Source organism: Martes martes, assembly GCF_963455335.1.
Source record: "Martes martes genome assembly, chromosome: 12".
NCBI lineage: Eukaryota > Metazoa > Chordata > Mammalia > Carnivora > Mustelidae > Martes > Martes martes.
In genome coordinates this window covers 42,706,922-42,720,582 of record NC_137900.1, presented here as the reverse complement: position 1 = coordinate 42,720,582, position 13,661 = coordinate 42,706,922, and the positions used below count along the sequence as shown (strand labels likewise).

The following is a 13,661-nucleotide window of genomic DNA, read 5'->3' as shown; positions in this document are numbered from 1 at the left end:
ACTTTGTTTCTACGAGTTTGACTGGTCTAGATACCTAGTCTAAGTGAAATCATACAGCCTTTGTCTTTGCTACTGGTGTATTTACAGTTTACATTTTTAAGGATTGAAAAGAGGAGGAGGCTTGAGGGTGTTGAGTATCTAGGAATGGCAGACTAGTTTTCTTCTTTTAGGATAACTTGTTGAGTTTTGCTAAACAGTTTGTTACTTGTTTTTAATCACTGTTTTTGCTTAGAGTTGTTATTAGGAACGCCTGCTTTTCTTGTCGGCGTCAAGTGCATTTTCAGCATCACTTGATAAGGTTGTGTGTCTTTCCTTTTTTTCCCTCTATCGTCCTGATAGATTTTCTAACAGTGAACTGCACCCAGTCATGGAATAAAACCCTAATGATAATGGTGTATTGTTCTTTTGATAACATTGCTATATTTAATTCAAGTATGTGAATCGAATATATTCAGTTTTATTTAGGATCTTTGAGGTTGCATTTATGTGTATGCTTGGTCTTTGTTTTGTTTGCTTGCTTTGGTTTAATGAGGGAGGTTGCAAATTACTTAAGTTTTGCTGGTCTAATAAAGGCTACCAAGAGAGTGTTCTCTGTAAGGAAATTTGTCATCATTTGCTAGAGCCTGGGAGAGTGTAAATATCACTGGACTTTAAAGGCTAGGTAAAAGATAAAATCCAGCTGTGTGCCCATGTCTACCTGGTGACATTCTGAAGGTGGTTTTTAGATCACCTTTTAATTCTCTTCTAGGGTTTTCAAATTCTAAACTGTATATGAGTCACTGGTGGTCTTTTTAAGTTGCAGATTCTGATTCTGAGGGTCTGGGCTTGACACTGAACTTCTCTGTGCTTAACAAGTTCCCCAGTTATGCCAGTACTGTTGGTCGTGGGACCATATTTTGAACACCAAGATGCTAACCCAGTGGTTCCCAGACGTTGCTGCACGTTTGAATCACCAGGGGAACTTTTGGAACATCTTCACGTCTAGGACATATCCATACCAATTAAATCAGAATAGCTGAGGGTTGAAGCCAAGCATAAGCTGTTTTTCAAGAACCCCAGGTGGTTCCAATGATCAGCAACTTTAGGGAACCACTGCACTAGGGGTAATTGGTCTATTCAGGTTTCCACTTTGCTCAATTTTGGTTACTTTTATTTTAGTAAGTAATTGCCCATTTACGTTTTCAAAGTTGTGGTCAGTAACTTGCATGTGTTATTCTCTTATAATGTTTTTAACGTATTTGGTTTCTATGGTTATGTTTCCCTTCTGTTCTTGTGTATTTTCGCTTTTTCTTTTCTTCCTTAATGAGGTTTGCAAATGATGTTTCTGTTTTGCTGATCTTCTCAGAAAATCATCTTCCCTTTTATTGTTTTGTTTTAAATACTTCTTTTCCTATTTTATTGATTTCAGCTTTTGTCTTTAATTCCCTTTTTAATTTTTCTTGGGATGTTTTGCCGTTCTTTCTATCATTATGGTAAAGTAATTTGGCCTTTTGTCTCTTTCTTGTCATTGCTTTCTAGGTAGTTCATAATTTTTCTTTTGATTCTGTTTGATCTATAGCTTATTTTCTTAATTTTCAGGTAGTTCAGAAAATTTGGTCACTTTCTATTTTTTACTTTTGGCCTTATTTTCTAAAGATGACACAGTAATAACAGTTATCTCTTTGGTCAAGGACATGATCAATTTTTATAAAATTTTTGTGAATGTGCTAAGAAAGTACACTTTGTATTTGAATGATATAAAGTTAGTCACTGTCTAATAGTCATATTCAATTCTGAAAGAGTGTATTCAAAATTCTCACTACAACTGTATTTTTGTAAAGTTTCTTGGATTTTAATAATTTTTGTTTTATACATTTTTCACAATATTGTTTGGTGTACTTACAGTTTTATGATTTATGCTCTTTATCATATATGCTTTTTTATTCAGTTGTAATGTTCTTTATCTCGTTTATTGTAATTCTTCTTAAATTCTCTTCACTACCACTGACACTGCTTACTTTGTGTTTGAATTTGCCTGATTTCTTTTTGCACATCATTTTATTTTCAACTTTTTATTCTTGTTGTCATTTTGTCTTCAATGTGTTCCTTAAAAATAGCTGAATTTTATTTGCTTCAGTTGATCTAATGTTCTTTATGGGCTAATTCAATCCACTTACCTGTATTGTAATGGGATATGCTTAATTTGTTCTATTTACTTTATATTATTTATTTTTACATCTTATGTTCTTAGTTTGTCTTGATTAAGTTAGTATTCACTGTGTTTTGCTCTCCCTTTGTTAATTTGGAAGTTCTACCTTCCTTTTCTCTGCTCTTAAAATGAAATCTCTCTATTATTATTTGAAAATGATTACAGTTTTCATACTGACTCATAGGTACTGTGATTATCATCTGTATTACAGTGAAGTGTGAGGTGTGGAAAAGTTGCTCAACCCTTAGGTTTACACAGTAAGTGGCAGAGCTGATCTTCTAGTGTACTTTAACATAACTTAGTATAATTTTATTAATTATAATATATTTTAATATGTTAATTGTAGTAAAATACAATTTAATTTTTATTTAATTTACTGTATTCTAAAAATAAACACTTGGTAAACCATAAAATATCTGGGCTAATAAATTTAAAAATATGAAAGAAAATAATAATTTTCTTGGAAGATATAGATATATTATATATATAATATAATATATAGTAAAATGGCCTCAAGACCAGAAAACAAGAGTAGAGCAAATTCTTGAAAGACTCAGAGTTTTCTAAGAATCTTCTCTAAAACAGATTATGAGAAGACAGTTTTACCAGCGAGTTTTTCCAGACTTTCTGAACTGTTCATATTTTTAAAAATAAAAATGGCTGTCATACAAATAATTTTATGAAGCATGTATGTAATCATAGTATGAAAACTTCATAAATGAAACAAAGATCCCCAGAAAAGTATACCAGCTACATAGAACTCAGAAGCAACTATTAGCAAACCAGTTTAGTAGTAAATTAAAAGAGCTACCTTGTGTAGATAAGCAAAGATAATTTACCTTAAGAATTCAGTAATATATAACAGTAAACACTGTAAGGAAATTTAAAAAGGATTCCAAAAAAGCATTTAGTGGTATTCAATAATTGTTCTGATCAGAACACTTTTAAAAATCTGAGAGAACTAAGAATAAGTGAACATATAAAATGTTAAGAAAAAATCAAATATTAATGAATAGCCAACACTGTCATTAACTGTGGAACTCTAGAGGTAATGTCATTAATATTAGGAATAAAATATTCCTGATAACACAATCCCTATTTTACATATTTTTGAATGTTTGTTTAAAGAAAAAATGCATAAATACCTGAAAAAAATCCAACCTTATTAGAATTAAATGAAAATTATGACATTATTATAATGATATCTTTTCTCTATCAACTTGCTACAATTAAAACAAGTCCCTATTATGACTAATATGTAATTGTGGCAGAGGGTGGTGACATGGACACGTTCATTCTGCCCGAGGGAGAAGAAATTGGCAAAAATCTTTATGGAAAGCAGCTTGGCAGTTTTTAACCACGAGTTTTTACAAAGAGTTTATGTCCTTTGACCCAGCAATTCCACTTCTGGGAACTCCAGCCTAAGGAAATCATGAGAATCGCTGACAAAGATTTGTGTACGGGGAAGCCAATGGCAGTTCTGTTTATAATATTCAAAAAAAATGGGAAATAACCTAAAATGCCAAAAAAAGGAGAATGGTCAAATAAAGTACAGCCATGCAGTGTAATATTATACAGACATTAAAATCATGCTTTTGAAAAACTATTGGATCTAAAGGGAAAGATACAATGTGAATTAGAAAAGAAGCAGAATACAAATTCATTTAAATTTGATCCCTGTTTTTAAAAATTCATATTTTTATATCTTACATATAGCAGGAAAAAAGTTTAATGGACTGGAAGGAAATACTAAAAAACAAATAACATTAATATAGTACTATCAGAGCGTGTTAAAATCAGAAAATTGCTGTCCTTCTGCTGAATCACTTAAATCACGGACAGGGACATTTCACAGTGAAGGATAAACTTGAATCTAAATTAATACTGGAATGTGAACCTTGGCTATAGGCTGAGGGTCAGTCTCTGCGCAGAGAAGCATTATCTTTGTAATGATTACTCTGTCTGTTTCGTCATCCCACTTTCCATTCTTAACCGTGGACAGTGCAGATCAGTTGAGAAACGGCAGATAAAGCCAAGCCTTACAACACCACTACCAGAAAATTCCCAGTAGGTTAGTGGTGGTATCTGAAGTTATGTGAAGACCGGCAAAGAGCTAGTGTAAAATAATCTTATCTTCTCCCCCCTTTGCATCCATAAACAAAAGGATTTAGGCGTCTTTTACACTCTGCGGAAGGAAGTGAACAGTTGGAATCCTAAGGCTGGAAAATGCCTGCGAGATACCTAGGGGTCCTGTTCTTTCTCCAAATGAGCAAGCACTGCAAGAAAACGAACACAAAAAGGGCCTGGTGAAAAAGCGGGACCTGGGGGGGCGCCTGGGTGGCTCAGTGGGGTAAGTTTATGCTTTAGGCTCAGGTCATGATCTCAGGGTCCAGGGATGGAGCCTGGCTTTGGGCTCCCTGCTTAGCAAGGAGTCTGCTTCTCCCTTTCCCTCTGTCCCTCCTTCCCGCTTGTGTGCACAATCGCTCTCTCTCTCTCAAATAAATAAATAAAATCTTAAAAAAAAAAAAAAAAAAAAAAAGTGGAACCTGAGCATTGCAATGGGCTTCAGAAGTGCTCTTAATTCAGTTTCCTACCCAAAGTGGGAATTCTTAAATCTAATGGGGGAGTCCTTACTGCCTCTAGGAAATCCCCTACCTCTGTAGACACGAGTTTCCTCATCTGTAAAATGGGAATGCTTGCATGACAATGGGTAGGATAATTAGGATCATTATGTGAATGAATGCATTTGAAGATCTTGGAACAGTAGCTTGGCCTTTGTTGGCTGTTAACCACTTTTGCAAGGTTTCCCATTCCCTTCTAGGACTTTTCTTATTGGATGACAAATCTGGTTATTGAGCCAAAAAACAGTTCCTGGAACTACGCAGAAGAAGTCTTATCCAACATCTACATTAACAGTCCTTCTAATACTTGAAGACAGCTTTCATGAATTTAATAACTGCTTTCTGTGGTTTTTTCTTTTTTAATTTCAAGAATAGAACACAGTAGACTATAAAAATGAGCGTTATCAGTTTTCCTTTGGATTTTCTATGTAAATGTTGTTTAACATTCAAATGGAGCTGATTATAATTTGAGATATTAACAGTTAGATATGCCATTGTGTCCCTTTGTTATTGTTTGTAAAGGAGGTTAAACACTATATTAACTTCTGAGTAGTGATTTATTGTTGCTTTTGTTAGAGAAAAATAAAAAAAGAAGTAAAATAATATAATTTGATATTGCCTTTGAGAATCTTCAGTTTGCAGAGGTCTTTATTTCCTACTCAATTTTATTTTTTAAAAAGCATTACATGTAGTGTAAATACAGCGTCACATAAATGCCGAGTTGTTCTTTGCTTCTTGGCTTAAACTGTTGTGTAATATTGCTCTGTAACCATTAAGCAGCTGCTCTGCCTCAGAGATGCTCATATTTCCTTTGGTAGATGAAGGGAATTTACTATATGAATGTCTCCAAATTGCTTTAAAATCGTTGGCCTTTGTATCAGCTATTTAGATTCACAGTGGTCTATGTCCCCTGTGAAAACCGTGTTTCTGGAAGACCCCAGCAGCCTGGAGGTTACAGATGGGGTTATGTTAATAGTAATAACCTGCATTTTGCTGAGTCTCATCCTCTGTACATTCACAGGGCTCCTGGCACTCTGCGTGATTCTCCCCGGTTGTTTTATCAGCGTCCTTATGCGTTGTTTCCTACACACTTTCTTGTATGCTATTCGCTCTCCAAGTACTCTGTCCTGAACTCTTTCCTCTGCCCTCCTCATCTTGGGGAATGCCTGCCCATCGTAAGGCTGTGCTGTGTGCAAAGACGAATGGAGGAGGCAGCGGTCGGCTTCCGGTACTTCTCCCAGGTTACCCAGTTGCCTGATTCCCCCCATCCCCCACTCCCAGAAAGTCATGTTGGTGGGGCCCGGGTGGAGGCGGGGGTGGGGGGGAGGAGTGGTTGCGTTGCCTCTCAGCCTCGGGAGCCCTGCTTTCAGTGAAGTCTCAGTATGCTCCATGCAGGACTGGAGCCCAGTGGGACCTGTGGGTGTTGCACCTTGTCTAGTGGGTGCAAAGCAGTTCTGACGTATTTCCAGCACCTTTCGTAGTTCCAGCAAAATAACTCTTTCAGGTTTCCTTGTAGATTCAGATTCCTCAGAACATGAGGTGAGGGATGGAGAAACACCCGGCTCCATTCTGAATTGCTTTCCCTCTTCTGTGAGATAGTCATTGTATTTGCCTGTGTGTGACTGGCTGTCTTCCGCTGGTAGGATTAGCTTCAGGGGGATCCTCCCACCCGTATGATTCGGCTCCTGACGTCCACACACCATTCAATCTTCATGGGTATGGCCAAGACGCGGATGGAGCCCTGACTACTCACTAGAGTAATGAGGAAATGAACTTCAGATGATATCTACATATTGAAATGTTATTACATATGATGCATGATTTCATTTATATAAATATATTGAAATGTTCCCTCGTCACTCATTCGTGTATTTATTTTACAAATATTTTTGAACTCTGACTCTTTAAACACTTCTAGCTTCTGGGTAGTTACTTTGTACTAAATGCTTCAAGTTGTACACCAGTACGTAATGAAGTTGGATATATAATCTGAATTTGATCATCATTCTTTTCCACTCTACCCAAAGCCTAAATGGACCCCTCAGCCGATGAGTCCCAGGGAATAACTAGGGTCAGTAAAATTATCCTTCAACCTTAAGCCATCTATACCTACATCGTTACGTAAATACCAAGCTGCTTATTCATGACCCTGTTCCAAAAGGTTAAAATCTAAAATTTTGTTCTATAAGCATTGATTTGGTAGTTACTATATATACAGGCACTGAGGTGGTTGTTAAGGGAGATTCAGAAATGAACAAAACCCAGGCATTCTCCCAAATAAAGGAGCTGATAATCCCATAAGAACCATAAGACTTGAAAACAGATACCCTGGACACTTGAATGTGTAAAGGGATGTAAGTAAGTACAAACTAGGTGCTCTGTGAATTCAGAAGAAAGAGATGATTTCTGACTGGCACAGGGATTGGGAGAGGAGGGTAGGGTAACGGGTCACGGGGTGGATGGTGGTCGAGCAGAATGTTGCAGGATGAGAACAAAGTAGGTAGAGAGAGAGCCATCTGACTGGGGGAGCTAACTGCACGAGAAAGGTAGGAGGGCAGACATTTACAGAGTACAGTTGAGGGAGGACAAATAAATCTTGTCTGGTTGGCTAAGTATATGAGCTGCCATCAAGATAAATAAGGTCTTTATATTTAATGTATTTTCCAAATATAAAATTTTATATTTACTGTATATAAAGTATAATTTGTTATACTTTACAAAGGTGTGTGTTGCATTTGTTGTAGTTTTATATGATAATAACCTACCATGGTTCAGAAAATTGAAAATATCTTTCCCCCCAATCACACAAAGGGACTCAATGTCCTTTTTTTTTGTCTTCATGGCTTTAAGTACCTTGTACAGTGTTGGCTACCTTAAAGCTTCTCAATAATCAGTGGAATGAATTCAACCTTGTGAAAAATTAAGCTGCTAGAGAAGTAGGAGTTTCCTAAAATACAGGTCCATCAAATGGGGACATTTTGTCATTAACTTCTTAAAAATGTATATTTTTTCAAAGTAATACTTAATATGATACTTAGTAATACTTAATATGATAATATAATATGATAAGTTTTATCACCAGCTGAGAGCCAATAATTCCTTCACACTCTTTCTTTTGTTCTGGTTCTAAAAAAGGTGAACGGTGGGTGTTCAGACATGCATGGCTCCTTGGTTCACGGAAGTGATGCATATAAGCTCATTGAATTGTTTTCTGTCTTTTCATGCTATGTACAGTTGAAAAGTAGTGTGGTAGCTTTTGTTCTGGTAAAATTTCTAAATAAAGATTTACACGTGATTTGAGACCGTCTGGAATCCTGTGCACGTAATTCAACGTGTAAGTGATTATTGACCCAACTGGCCAATCCTAACTCATTGGGAACATTTAATGAGTGCCTAGTGTGGATTTTATGTTTTTATCTCACTTATCATTCACAATAATTTTATTAACTCTAGTTTTTAAATGAGGAGTCTGAGATACGAAGAGTCTAATAACATGATCAGGATTCCACGCTGATAAAGTGTGGTTGGGAGTCGAATGCCAGCCCCTGACTCACATGCCTGCCCTGAATTGAATCCCTTGGTCAGCCCTAAAACTTTATGTACCATCTGATCCAGTTGCCAGTTCTTAGAATCCAGAGTTTGTTTTCCTGGAAACTTTTGCATTCTGAGGGTTTTCAGGCTTTTCTTATTCTCTTCCTGGGAAGCAGAGAGTAACCATATCCCTCCTTCTGGTATTCCGTCCCTCTTTCGCCCTCAATACATGTCCTGCATATCAATGAGAAGCTGGGGACATGACTGGGCATTTGTGGAAGTCCTCATTTCTAATCCTGGACACAGCTTGACCGGATCCCAGACAGCACAGAACTTACTCAGGCCTCTGAACGGTGGGCCATGTCACCAAAGCGTCCCGTGGCATTTCTGGAGGCCTGGATTGGTCCCTGTTTGCTAGAAAAAGGATGCAGTTCTTGAAATGAAGGGAGTCCAAGGAAGTAGTAGCAAGAGGGAGAGGGCATTGAAGTCATGTGGGGTATATCAAAAGTGCGTGGAAATAGGTCTGTGCAAAGTATTTGCTGTATGTACAAGTTCTGCTTTTGTGTGATTCATGACCTTGGAACAAGGGTGAGGGAGGGCTGCTAACAACAGTTCGCTTTTCTTTAATCAGGGAAGGATTTGTGAAAGAACAGTGGTTTCAAGAGGTCTTTGAAGTAATTCCAACAAGGTTCTAATTGTGGTTGTGGTTTTCCTTTTTCTTTCTTTCTTTTTTATAAATGGGTAGGCTTTAGTCTACCAGGTGCTACCGAGCTGAATGCATTTGGTAAGAACCCCTGACTTCATTCTCAATGCGTGGGCTGTGGCAAATAAAACCATTCCAGTTGCCCTGTACATTTAGCAGGCGGTGGAAAAATTTCCCTAGGAAATTATTTGGCATTTCAACTTCTTACTTTTGTTTAAACAGACCCCGGATTGCATTCAAAGAGTTTTGCTTTCACTTGTGTTTGTTATAAGCACACTTAGTTTTTGTTCTAACCTTTGGTTTAAAAACACTTGAACAAATCCTAGCGTTTAATCATTTGTTTGCTTCCTGCTTGTGCTGATCTTTTTCCTCTCAATATTTATTTTCAGGTTACCTGGAGGATAGTTTTGTAAAATCTGGAGTCTTCAATGTGTCCGAACTTGTGAGGGTATCCAGAAGTAAGTAAACTGTTTTGTTATTATTTGATTATACATTATGATTTTAAATATTTTCTATTCTGAACCTTCAACACAGTATTAAGAATAACCACTTATGGGGAAAATCTGAGTTTTAAAATTTCCGCCTTGTTGATGAAATCGTAAGTGGATATATTTTGTCGGATTTTCTAAAATATTTGCCTTCAGATCATCAAACTTTTGTAGTTCAAAAATAATTGGGGGGTTGTTCTGATTGCTGTGTTATTGGTATTCATTTAATTCACTGTTCTCTCTGTGACCATAGATGGTCATTTATATAAAAGGAAGTGTGATTAATTACATGTACTCTATGTTGTTATGATAACCCACATAAGTTTCCTGTAGATAAGTGCTTTTTCATTTTACTAACGTTTTGGTGGGGGCTTGGAGATGTACAGGATATACACAGTAACATGCAGAGTGTAGAGAGATGCAGAAATTAACTTTGCAGATTGTAGTTTGGATATAGATAGAAAGCTATTGTGATCCAAAACAATGTCCAATTGTTTTAACTGGCCACCTCACCTGAGACACCATTCTTGATAGGCCGGATGAGATTTTTCTTGGGTTAAGTTTACCTGGCCAGCTACCTAAGCAAGGGAGAAGTTTATTGACTTGAGTCTTTTACGTATTTCTTGTGTGTACAAATATACCTAAGATGTAGCTGTTAAGGCATTCATCATGTTAAAGGAGGTGACTCATTTCTTCTCGTTCTCTTTGATTTAGCTTATTTATGTAATTTTGAAGGCTCTATTTTTACCTGGCATTTTGTTAGAGAGCGTCACCAGTTTGGATGATGTTACTCAAATGGTGTAGTGGCGTTCCGTCCTTGTTTAAGTTGTGTTTTCCATCTGGGTCAAATTCAGAGGTCTTGAAAAAGAATTGTAGTGATCCCAAAAGAACAAAGCAAGTTACTGAGGGTAAGTTTAGGGAGTGAGTTAGAGTTGTGGCCGTGCAGTAATCCCCCGGCAGGTAGGTGACTATGTCTTTCAAACCAGATTTAACTTAAAGGGTTCCTCTTTCTAGAGTGGCCAGTGAAAATAGCATATATTGCAGGCAGTTGCCTACATGGACGTTTAAGATCTTCAGTAACTTATCCTTTCTGACATATGCCGCGGTAGATAAATATATGCCCCAAAGACTCTGTCATGGATCTGTTTACTTAGGGCAGTGCAGGAGACCAAAACCTAATATCCTGTATCCCAGCAACTCTAGGTTTCATATTTGCGGGATAAGAGGATTCTGATGGTCTTCTCCATTGACCAAGGCCACCATGAGCCCTGTGTGTTTTTCCCGATCAATAACGTGGTATGGAAGGCCTCTGACATTTGAAAGTTTTCTGTGTTTATTTTTAATTTGGAAAGGAACGTGCCTGACTTATTCACTACCACTTTCTGGCATTCATGTAAGGAAGGGGGAATTTGAAAGTTGGGCGGGGTGGTGTGTGTGGGGGGGTAGGGGTAGGTGTTTTTCCTACACTGTTCTGCTACAGTTACCAGACTTTATAACATTATTTGTTATAAATTTGTCTTTTCCTAAGTTTCGTGATTTTTTTTGAAGATTTTATTTATTTATTTGACAGACAGAGGTCATGAGTAGGCAGAGAGGCAGGCAGAGAGAGAGGAGGAAGCAGGCTCCCCATGGAGCAGACAGCCCAATGTGGGGCTCGATCCCAGGAGTCTGGGATCATGACCTGAGCTGAAGGCAGAGGCTTTAACCCACTGAGCCACCCAGGCACCCCATAAGTTTCGTGATATTAGTTCCTCCTCCTTATGAGATGGATCGAAGAGTCATCTGTTAGAAATTATTACCAGTTCCTTATTATAGGTAACATCATGCTAGACCCTCCAGAAGGACAGCCACATAGAACCTTGGAAAGCCCAGAGTGATATTTTGAAAACTCTGAACTTACACATAAAGAAAGACTTAAAAAACACCTTTCCAGAACAGTTCCAAAGTGAGGCAGATTTAATATACTTCATTCTTTTTAAACTGATACCATCCTCTCTTCGAGGTTTTTAAGTTATCTGTTACAACACACATTACTGATCTGTAATTAGTATATTAATTATGTATATGCATTCATTAATTTACTCAGCAAACAAACTCCTCTGTATGTAAATAGGTATCTCTGAAATGCTTGAGAAGTTATCCTAAGTGTTTTAATATATCCACATCATAATCATATTTACACAGTTGAACTTCGTTGTTTATGAAATACGTGTTTGCCAAGTACGCAGAAACTTCGGCATGACCTTTATGCTGTATATCACAAATTCTGACTTCTTGAGGGTTTACAGTATGTTAATGGTTTCTGGCCTCCCAGGTTTGACTATCACATGACCCACTAATGTGTCCGTTGATTTTAGCTAATGAAGCTCCCCTGTTTTAGGATAGTGATCATTCTGTTGAATGATATTATCTCCATCTTGAAAGTTGATTTAGGATCAGCTTTTGGAGTGAGAAGAACAATAAGAGAGATTAAGGGTTGACCTCTCACCCTTAGAATCTGAGGTTCTTTGGAGCTTCATCTCTAAGAGGATATTGGCAGCCTCTTAAACATGATTTGCAGCTTTCAGACTTTGCAGCTCTCCAGGAGAGGTGCTAACGTGGATCTTTGCATCTGATGGAAGTTCTTCCAGAGGCTTTTAAACAGGAGCATCAGCCTGGGACTTGCCATGCTCACATACTCTATTTATTTAAAGAAATATTTTATTTATTTATCTGACAAGAGAGATAGAGAGCACAAGTAGGCAGAGCAGCAGGCAGAGGGAGAGGGAGAAACAGGCCACCTGCTGAGCAAGGAACTCGATGCGGGGCTCGATCACAGGACCCTGAGGATCGTGACCTGAGCCGAAGGCAGGTGCTTCACCGACTGTGCCACCCAGGTGCCCAACCCAAACTCTCTTAATTATGAAATGTATTTGGTGAGCACTGCTTTAGAATTTGGCCATGTTTATTATTAAGCTACTCTTCTTCTTGTACTTTCCCCTTTAATGTCAGAAGGCACATTACATTTTTGCAATGCTCATGTATAAATCTGTGGGTAAATTATTTTGATTGCTGTCTTGAGAGTCTGTAATAATCCTTCTGCAAGAAAATTTAGAAAAACAAAATTTCCAAAGATGATGATGATGATGATTATTATTCTACTATAAATTTCATCTAGTATGTTTATGACCAAGCAATCTGTGTTGACGCTTAAGCCATATGTATGAAATAGAAACTACAGATCTTTGCTTAAATGTTGCATGAGCTTAATAAATTGCAAGTACTTTACATAAGTTATGACCTGTAAGTTTCCTTTTAGTAATTCAGTCCTTTGAATTGTATCCATTACTGTTGCAGAAGGCTGGACAGATTACTGACTTTTCCCCAGTCTCTCAAATGCCTCCTTCTAGCACACACCCTGCTTTCCAATGTCACATAGAGCATGGTTCTAATAATAAACTTTAAAGCATGTGGTTACTGTGGGATTTCTTACCTTGCTTTTTTTTTTTTTTTTTTTAACCTCCGGTATACCTCAAGCCACAACAAACAGTTCCATTTTAGCTGCCCAAAGAATTCAAGCCATTTGGCATAGTCACCCATTGAATACAAATATTTTCTGTGTTATTCAAATGAAGGTAAAGTACATTATATAAAAAGAAGAATTTAACAGAAGGCATAAACTCGGGAAGTTTGGAGCTGAGACTAATCTTGTATATATTGATTTAATTTTTAATGGGGGAAGAGAGAGATTCATCATATATTCTTTGATTACTTCTCTGCAGTAACACATGTGCTTCCTAATCATACTTTCTTAAAAATATTTTAAAGTAAATTTTGGCCGACCTGATATTGACATACAATTCAGCAGACAGCAAACACATGTAGTGAACACATTAAAATTCTGGGTAAGGAAAATTCCCTGAAATTCCTCTATGAATCATGTATTCGATTTGAAACAGTTGGAAGAGAGGAAGATTAAGTAGACTATATGTTCTTAGGGTGAATCACAGGGGCTCTGGAGTTTCGTTGCCATAGCCCTGGACATACTTTCTCTCCTTAGAGCTTTTGAAGGCCTGATTTTAAAAAAGGTAAAGAGGGGCATCTAGGTGGCTCGGTGGGTTGGGCCTCTGCCTTTGATACCCACCTGCCCA

At 37.4% G+C, this 13,661-nt stretch overlaps 1 protein-coding gene across 9 annotated transcripts in view; it reads left to right on the top strand.

Annotated features, from left to right (window-relative positions):
- NFIB (nuclear factor I B) overlaps positions 1-13,661 on the top strand; it is a 228,240-nt gene that overhangs the window by 150,881 nt on the left and 63,698 nt on the right. For all 9 annotated transcript variants that reach the window (XM_080819510.1, XM_080819512.1, XM_080819509.1 and 6 more), the window contains exon 4: positions 9,433-9,501. In XM_080819510.1, the coding sequence (XP_080675636.1) occupies positions 9,433-9,501 (69 nt within the window). The remainder of the gene's footprint in view (positions 1-9,432; positions 9,502-13,661) is intronic.